Source organism: Chlorocebus sabaeus, chromosome 13, assembly GCF_047675955.1.
Source record: "Chlorocebus sabaeus isolate Y175 chromosome 13, mChlSab1.0.hap1, whole genome shotgun sequence".
Lineage (NCBI taxonomy): Eukaryota > Metazoa > Chordata > Mammalia > Primates > Cercopithecidae > Chlorocebus > Chlorocebus sabaeus.
Genome location: NC_132916.1, coordinates 21,515,193 through 21,531,297, shown reverse-complemented (window position 1 = coordinate 21,531,297; position 16,105 = coordinate 21,515,193). Strand labels below are relative to the sequence as shown.

The following is a 16,105-nucleotide window of genomic DNA, read 5'->3' as shown; positions in this document are numbered from 1 at the left end:
CTTTTTTTTTTCTTTTTTTTTGAGATGGAGTCTCGCTCTGTCTCCCAGGCTGGAGTGCAGTGGCGCAGTCTTGGCTCACTGCAAGCTTCGCCTCCCGGGTTCACGCCATTCTCCTGCCTCAGCCTCCCGAGTAGCTGGGACTACAGGCGCCCGCCACCACACCCGGCTAATTTTTTGTATGTTTAGTAGAAACGGGGTTTCACTGTGTTAGCCAGGATGGTCTTGATCTTCTGACATCATGATCTGCCCACCTTGGCCTCTCAAAGTGCTGGGATTACAGGCGTGAGCCACCATGCCTAGCCCTACTCTTCTATTTCATAGAGAACTCCAGAGGAGATTATTGCTTTTATTAGCTCTGAATCAAGATAGTAAATGAATTGTCTGTGTTTAAAATAGTTTAACTCATGTCTTTTGTATTTGTCAGCAGTTCCTGTGTGATTTTCTTTTGCCAAGATTTTTAAAAATCACATATTTTATGTAGAAGGTTTTAAAAACAAAGGCCCTGGTAATTATTATAAAAAGGATATGATAAAAATGATGAGGATGTGAAATATGTATGTGTATATGCACATGTAAAATAAACTTTGCCTTTATATATGAGTCCTCAAAGAGTTTTAAATATTTCTGGGTTTCTTAAAGGCTTTTAAAGAAAAACAAGCTCTCTAGTTAATAATAGTTTTCATTTGGGTTAAAATATATGCTGTATTTGCAACGTATTTAATATTTCACAGTGACTGTATTATCTCCGTGAAATATTCCAAAGTAGGCAAGAGGATAATATATTCATTTTACAGGTCAAGAAATTGAGATACACAGTGGTTAAATATCACCCCTATTTTATCTCTTAGATAAACTTGATATTAGAGTTCTCCTAAGGATTGCCTCTTACGAATAGGTCTTCGGTAGGGTAACCATATGTTCCATTTTGCCAGGTACAGACAGTCCTACTTTATACCTTATTGTCTATTTATCCTAACTGATTAATTTTTTCTTTTATCCTCAAAGTGTTTCAGTTTAATTGACAAATCAGACAGTAATTCTAATCTATGAACATAAAGGCATATTGATGTATTGTTTCTGAGAGATTATATAAGATGTTAATTTGGGTCTGGGATCTATTTAGAATTTTGAAAAATTTTTTTCTCCTTATGATATATATTAATATAACCAACTACAATAGAGAAAATGGTTGTGCAGTAAGCATGCTTTATTCTAATAAGTAATCTGGAGTGAGAGATGATATGAAGTAATAATGGCTAGTCATATGTTCTTCACCAGAGAAATATCTATAATCTTGTGGCAGTGTGGCAATGTTTGTTTTTAAAAGTGAACTGCTTTACCCTGAAGGTTAATGTGAAATCTTTACATTTTAAATAGGTTTAAAATGTAAACCTATAGTGGATTTAAATCACAAAGCTATAATGGATTTAACTCACAAAGCTAGCCCATTTCTTAGTGTTGGCCTATAAGAAAAATTTGGGATCTCACTTTTTATATTAGAGTCATTAAATTTTCATACATTTCTGTTTAATGCTTTTCTCTCAGCCAAGATGAGAGTGGGTTACTCTCTCACAATTCTGGTCATCTATTTTAAAACCAAATACAGTTTAAAGAGGAAAATTACTTCTGGGCATTGCAGGGGGTCAGTTTTAACAGTGTTTTCTGTACCCAGAACATAATGCAATTAGTCAGGCTAGCTGATGCTTGTCTTTGAAACATCTGAAATAGTAACCAGATAAAAATGTGAAATGTAACCTTAAAATGAGAGCTGCACCAGACTACCTAGTCTGCTGGAAGTCGAGGGTGGAGGATCTGTTTTACATGTCTGGTAGAGATCCTACCTATACTAAAGCTTAAATGGGTGTCTTAGTTTTAATGGTGAGATAAGGAATATAAAATGTAGCCTCAAATTGATGACATTCTACCTCCTTTCTGTCAGCAGATTTAACTTGGTATGTAGAAGAAAAACATGTTGTAGCTTCCCAAAGTGAAATTTTATTGTGCAAGAAAAATCTATATCTCTTTGATACATATTCTCTTACATTTGATTTGGGCATGATGTAGTTGCCATTCTTTTATTTGAATTGCAGTTTATTTTTGTTTTAGATTATAGCCACAAAACTGATTTATATAGTTGAAATTCCTTGGGTGAGAATTATACTGTTTTTCTATAATTCTTGTGATTCAAATGCTTTGATAACACTGAATGATTGAAATATACTCAACACTATCCAGTTATAAAGCTAAAACTTAAATTACATCAACCCTGTCATGGCCCTTCTCACTTGGCACTGGAGGTGACATTTTCTTAATAAAGAATGATACAAAAATGAATTGCTGAAATCTGAGGGAAGGCATGCTAAGGAAAAAAAAATTGGTTACTGGTACATGTTATAATAGAAGAAATACAGGCTTTGGTGCCAGATAACCTTGGATTTGAATTCATTCTTTGACTCGTACATACATGACCTTTCTGAGACTTAATTATGTTTTCTGTGAAATGGGGAAATTTTTTTGAGGAAGTAATATGTCAAGAACCTGACACAGTGAACATACAGTATTGATAGAATAAAATGATCTTTTTTTGAGAGAGACTTTTAGTGCCAACTACCAAGTTTCAGGGGACAGTCCCTAAGACTGTCTTTACTTCTGACACCAGTTGCAAGCTCGGGGTTCCCAAAACTACCTTAGTTTGATAATTTGTTAGGACTCACAGAACTCACTGAAAGCTATTATTTTGTTTTCTTAAAGGGGAAGGATATAAATTAACATCAGCCAAGGGAAGAAGGGCATAGGCCAGAGTCCAGAAGTACCAGATGTGGACCTTCTATTGTTTTCTCTTCATGGAGTCAGGCCACATTCGTCTCCTGGCATCAGTGTGTGACAGTATGCAGGGAGTGTTGCAAAACAGGGGTACTCACTCAAGCCTCAGTGTTCATAGTTTTTATGAGAGTTCCATTATGTAGGCATGGACTACTGAATTGCTCACATGGCTGATTTCAGTTTCTAAGTCAGCTGACTCAAAGCCCCCAGCCTGAGTCACATTGTTGGTCTTTTGGGCATGACCAGACCCTAAGCTAAGACTATGTGGATGTGTCCAACCTTCACTCTCTATCACATTGTTAGATTATCCAGTATGACCATAGGACCCTAGTCAAACAAAGATGCTACGATCAGGTATAACATTCCCAGGACCCAGAGATGACCTCCAGAAAGCTAGGGTCAAAGGCCAGATCTTTCTTTTTTTTTTGAGACGAAGTCTCCCTCTGTTGCCCAGACTGGAGTGTAATGGCGTGATCTTGGCTCACTGCAACCTCAGCCTCCCAGGTTCAAGCAATTCTCCTGCCTCAACCTCCTGAGTAGCTGGGATTACAGGCACGCACCACCACACCCTGCTAATTTTTGTATTTTAATAGAGATGGGGTTTCACCATGTTGGCCAGGCTGGTCTCAAACTTCCGACCTCAAGTGATCCGCCTGCTTCGGCCTCCCAAAGTGCTGGGATTACAGGAGTGAGCCACTGCGCCCAGCAGGCCAGGTCTTTTCTTTGGGCAAGGCCAAATTCTTTACTCCACGTTTTCTCCCAATAAATGTTTTTTTGCATTCACTTTATTTTTGTATGTCAAAAAGTCAATAATTTTGCTAAAAATAAATCATTGTATTAGTAATCTATTGCTGTGTCACAAAAGTATCAGCTTAAAACAAAAATTTATTATCTCACACTCTCAATTTCTGAGTCAGGCATTCAGGAAAAGCTTAGCTGGGTGGTTCTAGCTCAGGGTCTCTCCTGAGGTTGCAGTGAAGCTATCAGCCAGGGCTTCAGTATCTGAAGATTTAACTGGAACTGTAGAATTTGCTTTCAGCTTTATTTTTTTTGTTGGCAGAATGCTTCAGTTTCTCATCATATGTGCTGTTCACAACACAGCTGTTTCCAGATTAACAGGTCAGAGTATCATGAAGATGGAAGCTTCAGTGTCTTGTAACCTATTCTTGGAGGTGACATACTATCACTCATATTGGTATTGGTAGTCTGTTAGTGACCAACCCTAGTACAGTGTGAGAGGGGATTGTAGAAAGTGTAGATTCCAGGAGACAAGGATTATTGGGGGACATCTTAGAGGCCGACTACCATACTCAGTATGCTCTTTATTAAGAAAATATTTATTTAGTGATTTACTATAGTTAGCATTTTATATGAATATCATCTAGCCATTTAAAATCATGAGTTAACACTTTATTGATCATTTGAGTTCATGCCTGTGAACATCATATTCTTTATAACAGGGATAAGAAGGGTATGATGAGGGCCTTCTACTTTTTAAGGCCTCAGGTTTTTCTTTTTGAGGTCTTATGATTATTTCCTTTTTTTTGTCTGAGATGAAGCCTTGCTCTGTCACCCAGGCCACAGCACAGTGGCATGATCTTGGCTCACTGCAACCCCCACCTCCCAGATTCAAGCAATTCTCCTGCCTCAGCCTCCCGAGTAGCTGGGATTACAGGCGTCCGCCACCACACCTGGCTAATTTTTATATTTTTAGTAGAGACATGGTTTCACCCTGTTGACAAGGCTGCTTTCCAACTGGTGATCCACCCTCCTCGGCCTCCCAGAGTGCTGGGATTATAGATGTGAGCCACTGCTCCCGGCCATGATTACTTTTTATACCTTTTTTCCCCCTCCACATTAGAAACTGGTTATTACTTGCTTATTCTTTAAAATGCTTTCTTTGCTTTTGGTTTTGTCCAGTATCCACATATCCAGAACTTTAAGAACTGAATATTAAGTGAACTGAGTGTCCTCTGAGAATGTCATCCAGGCTTTCCTTTTGGAAATGTGGAATTGTTTTAAGTTCCTACTTAGCCTTTGTGAAAATCCTTTTTAGCTTTCTTCCTTATCATGGAGATCATTCTAGACAGTCGAGGTTGTCAAATAGGTGGCCATTAGCTAAATGAGGTAGGACCGTGTAAAGCTTTCTTTATTTTCTGTATAAAATTTTTAGTTACTTTGTTTACTAAAGTAGATGGTCTCAGGTTTATTGTTCATAAAATGAAGGAAAAAGCTGTGGTGATTAAAGTGGAAAATAGGGATGATTACTCAGCATTAAAAAAAACAAAAATACATGTAGATATATAATGTTTTTTTTTTCTGTTGGATTTTGTATCTGAAAGCAGAAATGAAATATTTGGTAGAATATTTATAATCTTACTAAAGCACCACTGTTACAACTCCTGATATGGTTTGTATTGGATTGGAATAGTTGTACATTTTTTTCTGCCAAGTTCGTTAACTCTTTACCAAAACAATATTAGAAATTCAAGAAATTACATTGATGCTGAATGATAGAGGAAAATGTACTGCGCACTTAATTTGCTATATTCTAATTTTAAATATGGGCATAATCAAGAGCAATAATTTTGATACACTACTGTTTACTTCCTTTCTAGAGAAAAGTAGAATCAAATTGGAACTTTGTAGAAGAACTGCTGAAAAAGTCCATCAGTGTTCAGGTATGCAATTAAAGTAAGACAGTTTGTGGACTTTGCTTAATTTTTATGCCATACATTTTATTTTTAAAACCAAGCAAGCTGTTAAAATGATTCAGATAACAAATAACTTTCATGCTTTGAAGGGTCAACTCACAGTAGTTTCTTTTAGTGATTATTCTTTAAAGATTTTTAACACTAAGTTGTCAGTTAAAGGACAAAGATAATATCCTAGTTGGTGACTTTGACAAAATGTATTCAAAATAAGTGGTAGATGCTTCAGAAGTGTATGCCATTCCTTGACTGTATGATATCAAACTAGGTGACACAATGAGGGAGATAGTCATTGGCACTGAAAATTCAGCTATATCCTCATCACAGCGGGAAGGTGACTTGCCTTGCTGAGCAATTTGTCTTACAGGCTTGAATCATATTCTAACTGATAAGGTCCTAGTTTCTGAGCATTCATTTCATACCTTATCATTTTCCTTTCTGCAGAGCTGTTAATGTAGTGCTTCATGGCCTAGAGGTCAGACTTGACCTCCTTTTAAAATAGTTTTAAACATGCTGTTCATCACATTTTTAAACATATTGTATGGAAGCCCTGTAAAGTTTTGTAATATGTTATCATTTTTGTAAGAGTTTATGAAAAATTATAATAAAGAATATTTTGGAATTTGGGAAATATTTTTCATTTAAGAAATAAGGATTATTTAAAACTTGAAGAGGAATAAAAGAAATATAGTATAATATTGCTTTATACGTGTGTGTGTGTGTGTGTGTGTGTGTGTGTGTGTGTGTGTAGTGGCTATGTCTTTGGAAAACATTTTAATTGCTTGAAATTTTCTTTTACCCATTATCTGCATTAACTCTTACTTTTTTAGGAAACATAAAGGCATTTAGTTATAATATGAATCATCTAATTATGAACTAAAAATTCTAGCTTAGAATGCCAAAGAATTCTACATACATAAATTGGATCAAAAACAAAAGATCTATTATCTTTTTATAATCTTTCCCACAATCCCTGGAAAGTTTTTATTATATTTTGTCCTATATCATATCCATTGGTCTTCCTCATTTTTTTTGAGAACATATTGATTTAGTAACTTAAAAAGTTTTTTATGTGTATTTTTTATTTCAGAATGAAGGGAATTACTAAAAAGTGGTTGTAAAATAAAGATGCATATTACAGTGGTCATTGTCATTTGTATCAGTTATTAATTCAGTCTTACTGCTTTAACATAGCATACTTAAAACCAAATCCAAAGAATTTCTGCAAAGTCTGGATAACATTATTCTTTTGGGAGTTACTGAATCTGAGTCAGTAACTAGGGGCTTTAATTTCCATTTAAGTTTTAACTGCTTGTGTCCTTTAAATTTACTTGTACTTCACCCATGTTTCTGTTGTATTTAACAATTTTTAAACTCCCTTTCAACTCTAACAGTGTATGAATTTATGGTTTTGCACTCAGCTGGTTTTAAGTTACAGAATATTTCTTAGGAAGCTTTAAAGGTTTATATGGATAAATATATATATATATTATATGTATTTACATAGATCTCAGCCCTGCATACCAGAGATCTGGATATAAATTCAGCTCTGTTGGCTGTTGGGGGAGCATAGCAGGAGTGAGACTGACCTTGCTGGCTGCATGGGAGCTGGGTGAGGCCTGCCACTGCCAGCCTTCCCCCACTTTTCTGGAGACCTGTATGAAGCAGCAGAGGCAGCCATAATTCCCCTTCGAACATAATTTCATGGCCCTGAGAACTGCCCCCACCCATATCCACTCCACAGTGTTTTCATCAAGCCCTGCCCAAGGAGAGTCTGAGCTCAGACATGCCTAACCATTCCTCCACCTTATGGTTTGTATTAGGGTTCTCTAGAGGGACAGAACTAATATATATATGGGAGTTTATTAAGGAGTATTAACTCACATGATCACAAGGTCCCACAATAGGCCACCTGCAAGCTGAGGAGCAAGGAATCCAGTCCGAGTCTCAAAGCTAAATAACTTGGTGTCCAATGTTTGAGGGCAGGAGGCATCCAGCACGGGAGAAAAATGTAGGATGGGAGACTAAGACAGTCTAGTCTTTTTATGTTCTTTTGCCTGCTTTTTATTCTGGCGGAGCTGACAGCTGATTAGATTGTGCCCACTTAGATTAAGGGTGGGTCTGCTTTTCCCAGCCCACTGACTCAAATGTTAATCTCCTTTGGCAGCACCCTCAAAGACACACCCAGTATCAATACTGCATTCTTCAGTCCAATCAAGTTGGCACTCAGTATTAACTATCACAGTGTTTCTCTACCTACCTGGTAGCTGAAGATAGAAAACATAAACTCATGAGAGCTCCATGGCCCCCTCCATCACCTGATAAACCTGAATACTTATGCAGGTGATTTCAGGGCAAGTTTATATCCCCCCTATAGTACCACAGCTGATGCTCTCTTGAAAGTGCCACCTCCTGGCTGGAGGCCAACCAACTCAAGCTGTTACAGCGACTCAGAACAGCCCTGCTCCAAGGAAGGAGAAGACAACATCTAATTCCATTACCTGTAACATCCTGTTTAACCAGAGGTCCTGAGTCTGTCCACATGTCAACTTCACTGGCAGCATAACCAACATTTGAGAAAACCAGTGTACTAAACAAAACTACAACCAAGGATCCTCACAGAGTCCATTTCACTCCCCTGCTACCTCCACCAGAACAGGTGGTGGTATCCACGGCTGAGAGACCTGAAGACAGATCACATCCCAGGACTCTTTGCAGACACCCCCCCAGTACCAGCCCAGAGCCCAGTAGCTCTGCTGGGTGGCTAGACCCAGAAGAACAGTAACAATCACTGCAGTCTGGCTTTCAGGAAGAGGGAGAACACCACATCAAGGGATCACTCTGCAGTACGAAAGAACATTAGTCCTTGGATCTCAGATCTTTCCTCTGACATAGTCTATCCAAATGAGAAGGACCCAGAAAAACAATCTGGTAATATGACAAAACAAGGTTCTTTATCACCCCCACAAGATCATACTAGCTCACCAGCAATTAATCCAAACCAAGAATAAATCTCTGAATTACTAGAAAAAGAGTTCTAAAGGTAAGTCGATTATTACGTTACTTAAGGAGGTAACAGAGAAAGGTGAAAACCAAATTAAAGAAATTTTAAAAATAATAACATATGCATGAAAAGATCTCCAGAGAAATATATATCATAAATGAAAAACAATCACAACTTCTGGAAATGAAAGACACATTTAGAGAAATGCAAAATACATGAAAAGTTTCAACAACAGAATCGAACAAGTAGAAGAAAGAGCATCAGAGCTTGAAGACAAGGTTTTCAAATTAATCCAATCCGATAAAGACAAAAAAGAATTTGTTAATAAATGAGCAAAACCTCCAAGAATACTGGGATTATGTTAAGTGACCAAACCTAAGAATAATTGGTGTTCTTGAGGAAGAAGAGAAATCTAAAAGTTTGGAAAACTTATTTGAGGGAATAATCGAGGAAAACTTTACTGGCCGTGCTAGAGGTCTAGACATCCAAATACAAGAAACTCAAATAACACCTGGGAAACATCACAAAAAGTAATCATTTAGACACATAGTTATCAGGTTACCTAAAGTGAAGACAAAGGAAAGAAGCTTAAGAGCTATGAGGCAGAAAGCATCATGTAACCTACAAAGGAAAACCTATCAAACCAACAGCAGATATTTTAGCAGAATACAAGCTAGAAGGGATTCGGGTCCTATCTTCAGCATCCTTAAGCAAAATTATCATCCAAGAATGTTGTATCCAGTGAAACTAAGCTTCATAAATGAAGAAGAGATAAAGTATTTTTCAGACAAACAAATGCTAAGAGAATTTGCCACTACCATGCCAGCACTGCAAGAACTGCTGCAAGGAGACCTAAATCTTGAACCTCAAAATATACCAAATAAACCTCCTTAAAGCATAAATCTCACAGGGCCTGTCAAACAATAACACAATGGAAAAAAAAAAAAAGGCATTCAGGCAACAACTACCACAGTGAATAGATAGTACCTTACATCTCAATACTAACGTTGTATGGAAATGACCTAAATGTGTCACTTAAAAGATACAGGATGACAGAATGGATAAGAATTCACCAACCAAGTATCTGCTGTCTCCAAGAGACTTAACACATAAGGACTCACATAACTTAAGGTAATGGGGTGGGAAAAGATAGCCCATTCAAATGGACACCAGAAGCAGCAGGAGTCTTGCATCAGACAAAACAGATTTTAAACCAACAACAGTTTAAAAAGACAAAGAGGGACATTATGTAATGATGAAAGGATCCAACAGAAAAATATCACAATCCTAAATAGGGAACATGCACAACTAACACTGGAGCTCCCAAATTTATAAAATAATTACTTGACCTAAGAAATGAGATAGATGGCAACACAATAATAGTGGGGGACTTCAATATTCCGCTGACAGCATGAGTCAGGTCATCAAGCCAAAAAGTCAACAAAGAATCACTGGATTTAAACTATACCCTAGAACAAGTAGACTTAACAGATATTTACAGAACGTTCTACTCAACAACTGCTGAATATACATTCTGTTCGCCAGCACATGGAACACTCTCCAAGATAGGCCATATGATAGGCCACAAGTCTCAATAATTTTTAAAAAATTGAAATTATATCAGGTACTCTCTCAGACCACAGTGGAATAAAATTGGAAAGCAACTCCAAAAGGAACCTTGAAAACTACACAAATATGTGGAAATTAAATAATCTGCTTCTGAATGATCTTTAGGTCAATAATGAAATCAAAATGGAAATTTAAAAATCCTTTGAACTGAATGATGATAGTGACACAACCTATCAAAACCTCTGAGATACAGCAAAAGCAGTACTAAGAGGAAAGTTCATAGCATTAAATGCCTACATCAAAAAGTCTGAAAGAGCACAAATAGACAATCTAAGGTCATACTTGAAGGAACTAGAGAAACAAGAACAAACCAAACCCAAATCGCATCCAAAAGTGGGCTAAGGACATGAATAGGCAGTACTCAAAAGAAGATATGTAAATGGCCAAGAAACAAATGAAAAAATGCCAACATCACTAATGATCAGGGAAGTGCAAATCAAAACCACAATGCGAAACCACCTTACTCCTGCAAAAATGGCTATAATTTAAAAACAAAAAGTAATAATAGATGTTGGTGTGGACTTGGTGAAAAGGAAACACTTTTACACTGCTGGTGGAAATGTAAACTAGCACAAACACTATGGAAAACATTATGGATATTCCTTAGAGAACTAAAAGAAGATCTAACATTTGATTTATCAGTGCCACGACTAGGTGTCTATCCAGATGAAAAGAAGCATTATGAAACACTTGCACATGCATGTTTATAGCAGCACAATTCGCAGTTGCAAAAATATGGAACCAGCCCAAATGCCCATCAATCAATGAGTGGATAAAGAAAATTTGTTATATATAGAACGTGGAATACTACTCAGCCTTAAAAAGGAATGAAATAATGGCATTTGCAGGAACCCGAATCGAGTTGGAGACCATTATTCTTAGTGACGACACTCAGGAATCGAAAACTAACCAACATATGTTCTCGTTTATAACTTGGAGCTAAGCTATGAGGACGCAAAGATGTATGCATGATATAATGGACTTTGAGGGCCTGAGGGGAACAGTGGGAGTAAGGTGAGGGATAAAAGACTATACTTTGGGTACAGGCCGGGTGTGGCGGCTCACGCCTGTAATGCCAGCACTTTGGGAGGCCAAGGCAGGTGGATCACCTGAGGTGAGGAGTTCAAGACCAGTCTGGCCAACATGCTGAAACTGTGTCTCTACTAAAAATACAAAAATTAGCTGGGTGTGGTGGCACATGCCTGTAATCCCAGCTTCTCGGGCGGCTGAGCAGGAGAATCACTTGAACCTGGAGGCAGAGGTTTCAGTGAGCCAAGATCATGCCATTTGCACTACAGCCTAGGTGACAAAAGCAAAACTCTGTCTCAAAAAAAAAAAAAAAGACCATACTTTGGGTGCAGTATATATTGCTCAGGTGATGGGTGCATCAAAATCTCAGAAATCACCACTAAACAACTTATTCATGTAACCAAACACCACCTGTTCCCCAAAAACTATTGGCGGGGGGGGGAGAAAAGTAGGTCAGGTGACCAACCATCCTGGTTTGCATGGCCCAGAGTTTCAGTGCTAAACCAGGAAAGATCTGAGCAAACCAGGATGAGTTAGTCACCCTGGAAGTAGGAATAATATGACTAACCTAAGAAACATGCTCTATGAATTTAGGCCTAGCGTCAAGTCAAAATAATATCTTTCCGATGGGAAAAGAGGCCATTATAATATTTAGGAAGAAGTAGTGTAATGGTTCTCTGCTGTTCCTTCAGTTTTAGTGTTCCTTGATTGTACCAAATTATATTCTACAATTAGTATAGGACTGTGTGTTGAATTTCTGGAAACCAATTTTGTGGGTGCAGTAGTAGGTAGTCGTAAAGAATAATATATTTGGATAGAACTATTGGTTTGATTATATCTGTTTTCCTCCCATTGAGGTAAATTGAAATCTGACCATGGTCATGTACTTGATCTCCAACAGCGACAGTGGTGAAAGAGTCCATTTGCTGTATTTAAAAGCAAAAACCTTCCAAAGATACAGCAGTCTTCAAATAAAATTAGTCTACACTTTATTATACTTTTTGTTTTTATTTTTCATTTAAAGAGACAGGGTCTTTCACTGTCACCCAGGCTGGAGTACAGTGGTGTGGTTATAGCTCACTATAACCTTGAACCCCTGAGCTCAAGCACTTCTGCCTCCTTCTCCTGAGTCGTTAGGACAGGTGCATGTCACCATGTGTGGCTAATATTTTCATTTTATAGAGACAGATCTTGCTATGTTGCCCAGACTGATCTTGAACTCTTAGCCTCAAGGAATCCTCCTGCCTCAGCCTCCAAAAGTGCTTGGGATTACAGATGTGAGCCACCGCACCCAGCCCACCACTACAGCTTTAATCAAGCAAATAATGTTTCAAATTCTTTTTTCTTGCTAGAGAGGATCTGTTAGAAACAGGTAGAGTTTTAGTTTAGTAAAGAGAACATATATTGCTCAATTTTACTTACATAGGTACAAATAGTAAAGTGCTTTAAAAACAGTTTTTTAGAGGTAATGCTATTTCATATTTGTGGATGCTAATTGTAAACGTGTTCTGCCTTTGGAACAGCATTATTGTTTTCATATGAAAAAAAATATTTTTCATCTTTTGCTCCCTGCTTTTTAAAAGCCTCATTGTTTTCTGAGATCGCAGAAGTAATTTTTAGTTTTATAAAGGTTATGGAAGGGTATTTAAAAAGTAAACTTGATTTTAAAAAATCATTTTGATTTTTTAAACACACATTAATTTGGAGAGTCCAGGAACAGAAACAACTCAGAATGTGATTAGATCTAAATAATGTGGGACAATAGTCTTTAAGGATCTTACCTGGGATATTGAAGTCCAACTCTATTCACTCCTAAAAATAAATCCAATTAGGGAAACTTTGGTAACAGTTGCTGTTTAGACTGTGAATAAATTTTCTTCTTCTGATGGTTTCTGATAGGTAGATTCGTTATGCATAAGTAAATGAGCTTTTGTTAAATTATATATAATAACCAGTTGTTAAATTGCCATTTCTATATAATAACTAAGGTAAAAGAGTGAATGTGCTTATTATTAGTTCAATTAAAGATTTGACCTATGTAGTGTGCCCAAATGTAATATGCCTAAATTTGATTGTTCAAAATAAAGATAAGACATTCTTTAAAAAAGGACTAAAGCAGAGATTAGAAGCAGGCATATTCATTTAATGGACTTACTGGAATATTCATTAAATAGTTCATATTCTTTCCCTGTCTTATACCCTCACACACACACACACACACACACACACACGAGATGAGACACACTGAGAGCCCATAAGGGCTTCTGAAAATGTAGGAGATGAGTAGTACTCCTTGAGCCAGTCAGGTTTAAGGCTATGTGGAAAAGAGGCCCACAGGCCTTATGGCTTATTAAAAACAATCTTTAATCAGAGGGCATGGAATTACATGTCTTTAGTCAAGTCTCTGTGATTAGGTAGGGTTTGCTTAAAACTGACAAAATTGATATGTATCATCTTAAGGAACACTACTGTGAACCTGTTGCATTTATTATTTGATCATCAAAACAGTAGTGTTGGTCTAAAAAAAGTGCATTTCTCTCCTGCAGATAACAAAACGACAGCTATCCCTGCGCAAGCACTGTACTTAACACTTACTGCACATTTCTTCACTTAATACTTAGGACGGTCTTGTGTAGTGATGATATTTCTGTTTCCATTTTACACTTTTACAGACTGAGGCCCAGAATGTTTGAAGAACTTGTCCAGGTTCACACAGCTAGCTTAGGAAATGGCAGAGCTGAGATTTGAATTTTCATGTATGTTTAACTCCACTGTTTGGTACCTAGCATTCATCCTTTTGCTTTTCCCAAACTTTGCATATTTTTTACAGTTTAAATATGATTTTGTGGATTTTACATGGTAAAATGAGTTTCAGATGTCCAATAAAACAAAACCCTTCAATATTAACTTTGATAACATAATCTACTTTTTTACCTTATAAACATGATAAAATTAGTATACTTTATTTCAATTCAGTAGCGTGCCATAGGAATCAATATGAACCTGGATCTAGTTTAATATTTTCTTAATAAAATTAGAGGCTAGTGATGGACAGAACCTTGCCTTCTTTGGTTAAATAAGCTTAATTGTTTACTCAAGAAGCTAAATGTCTTTCCCTAAGCCATAACTGCTTGTTGGGAAGAAGCATCAGAACCCAGATCTCAGTTTTGTTCATGAATCATTTATGGAGGCTTTTTGGTGAAACAGGCACTGTGATGTATACACCATGTGGGCATTATTCTGTCTTTCACAGAGCTCTTAGATACTTGAAAGCAGATAAACTTAACAAGGTAAGTATGATGATGTAGGTATGCCTAGTGTGCCATAAAAACATAAAGAAAGGCCACTTATCTAGTAGGGGAGTTAGGAAGTCTTCTGGAGAACTTGTAGTCTGAAGTGTATTTTAAATAATGAATAAAGAGTTAAGGCCTTGTCAAAAAAAAAAAAATGTGCATTGCTGTTTTTTACCCATGTTTGGGTTACTCTTCTTTCATTGAAAAAGTTTTGTACCAAGATCACTGTGTTCTTCTTTACCTGTACACCATTTCTGCTAGTGACCCTGATGTTATTGTGTATAATCAAACTGTGCTTTCAGTTTCTTAATAGCCTCACTACTTATTAGATTTTCTTTTACTTGCCTCATCTACCTCCTCCCATGGTTATACTCTACCGTTTTTCACTTTTCATTTTTCTTTTCATTTTGCCTGTTACCATTGACCTTTTCATTTTTCTGTCCTCTTCCATTTCCTCACTTTCTTTCTTAAATGATGTATACAACCCATTATAATTACTCCATGAGAAACATCTTTAATTCCATGGCCCTTAACTTGTTTTAACCATGAAAAAGCCATTTTTTCTCTCCTATCTCCCACACCACCCACAACTGAATATTGTGGGAGAAAATCATACATTCATTTTTACTAAGGTGTCTGACTTTAAATTCTTGATCATAATCTCAAATGGCTGTCAGCTCTAGAATGTTTGCTCTTCTGCTCTCCAAAGTGACTTATTTCAGAACTTCCGTTTTTGTTGTTGTTGGTTTTTTTTGTTTTTGTTTTTTGTTGTTGTTGTTGTTGAAAGAGAGTCATTCTGTCTCCCAGAGTGCAACAGTGCAATAGCAGTCTCAGCTAACTGCAACCTCTGGTTCCTGGGTTCAAGCGATTTTCCTGTTTCAGCCTCCCAAGTAGCTGGGATTACAGGCGCCTGCCACCTCATCCAGTCCAGCTAATTTTTGTGTTTTTTAGTAGAGATGGGGTTTCGCCATGTTGGCCAGGCTGGTCTTGAACTCCTGACCTCAGGTGATCCACCCACCTCAGTCTCCCAAAGTGCTGGGATTACAGGTGTGAGCCACCATGCCTGGCCCAGAACTTCTCTTTGACATACAAGTTAATACGTGCTCTTCTCTAATCCACTGAGCTCAACATCTTGCCTCATAAATTACTGAAAAGTAGAATTGGTCAGTTAAGAATTCCTCTCTTTACACCTTCAAATCTCCCAATACATCTGCTTCATATTTGATCTCTCAGACTATTCTTCTTTTATATTGGAAGTGTCACTTTTTCTATCAAGAGCTAATTCCTTCCCCTATACACTGGATCTTAACTCTTCTCACTTGTTCAAAGACTTTATTGTTTATATGTTTTCACTTAAATATCTTTACCTCCTCACCTCCTAGATGTCATAAGCCATCCATAGTTGAGCTTCTTCATCATAGTCTTCACCAAGCCCCAAACTGCTCTGGCAGCGCCGTCAATGACTTCCATGTTGTTTCTTCCAAGGGTTCTTTCTTCTTCTTTTTGTAACCTCTGAGCAAAGGTCAATCCTGTTCACCATTGTCGTTTTTCTGAAATACTTCTCTTGGCATCCGCGATGCCTGGTTTCCTTTTTGCTTCATTGACCACTTGTTTTT

The 16,105-nt window shown here is 37.3% G+C and overlaps 1 protein-coding gene across 2 annotated transcripts in view; it reads left to right on the top strand.

Moving 5' to 3' along the window:
* Nucleotides 1-16,105, top strand: part of MMS22L (MMS22 like, DNA repair protein) — a 140,664-nt gene that overhangs the window by 30,686 nt on the left and 93,873 nt on the right. For both annotated transcript variants that reach the window (XM_008007528.3, XM_008007529.3), the window contains exon 11: nucleotides 5,442-5,504. In XM_008007528.3, the coding sequence (XP_008005719.3) occupies nucleotides 5,442-5,504 (63 nt within the window). The remainder of the gene's footprint in view (nucleotides 1-5,441; nucleotides 5,505-16,105) is intronic.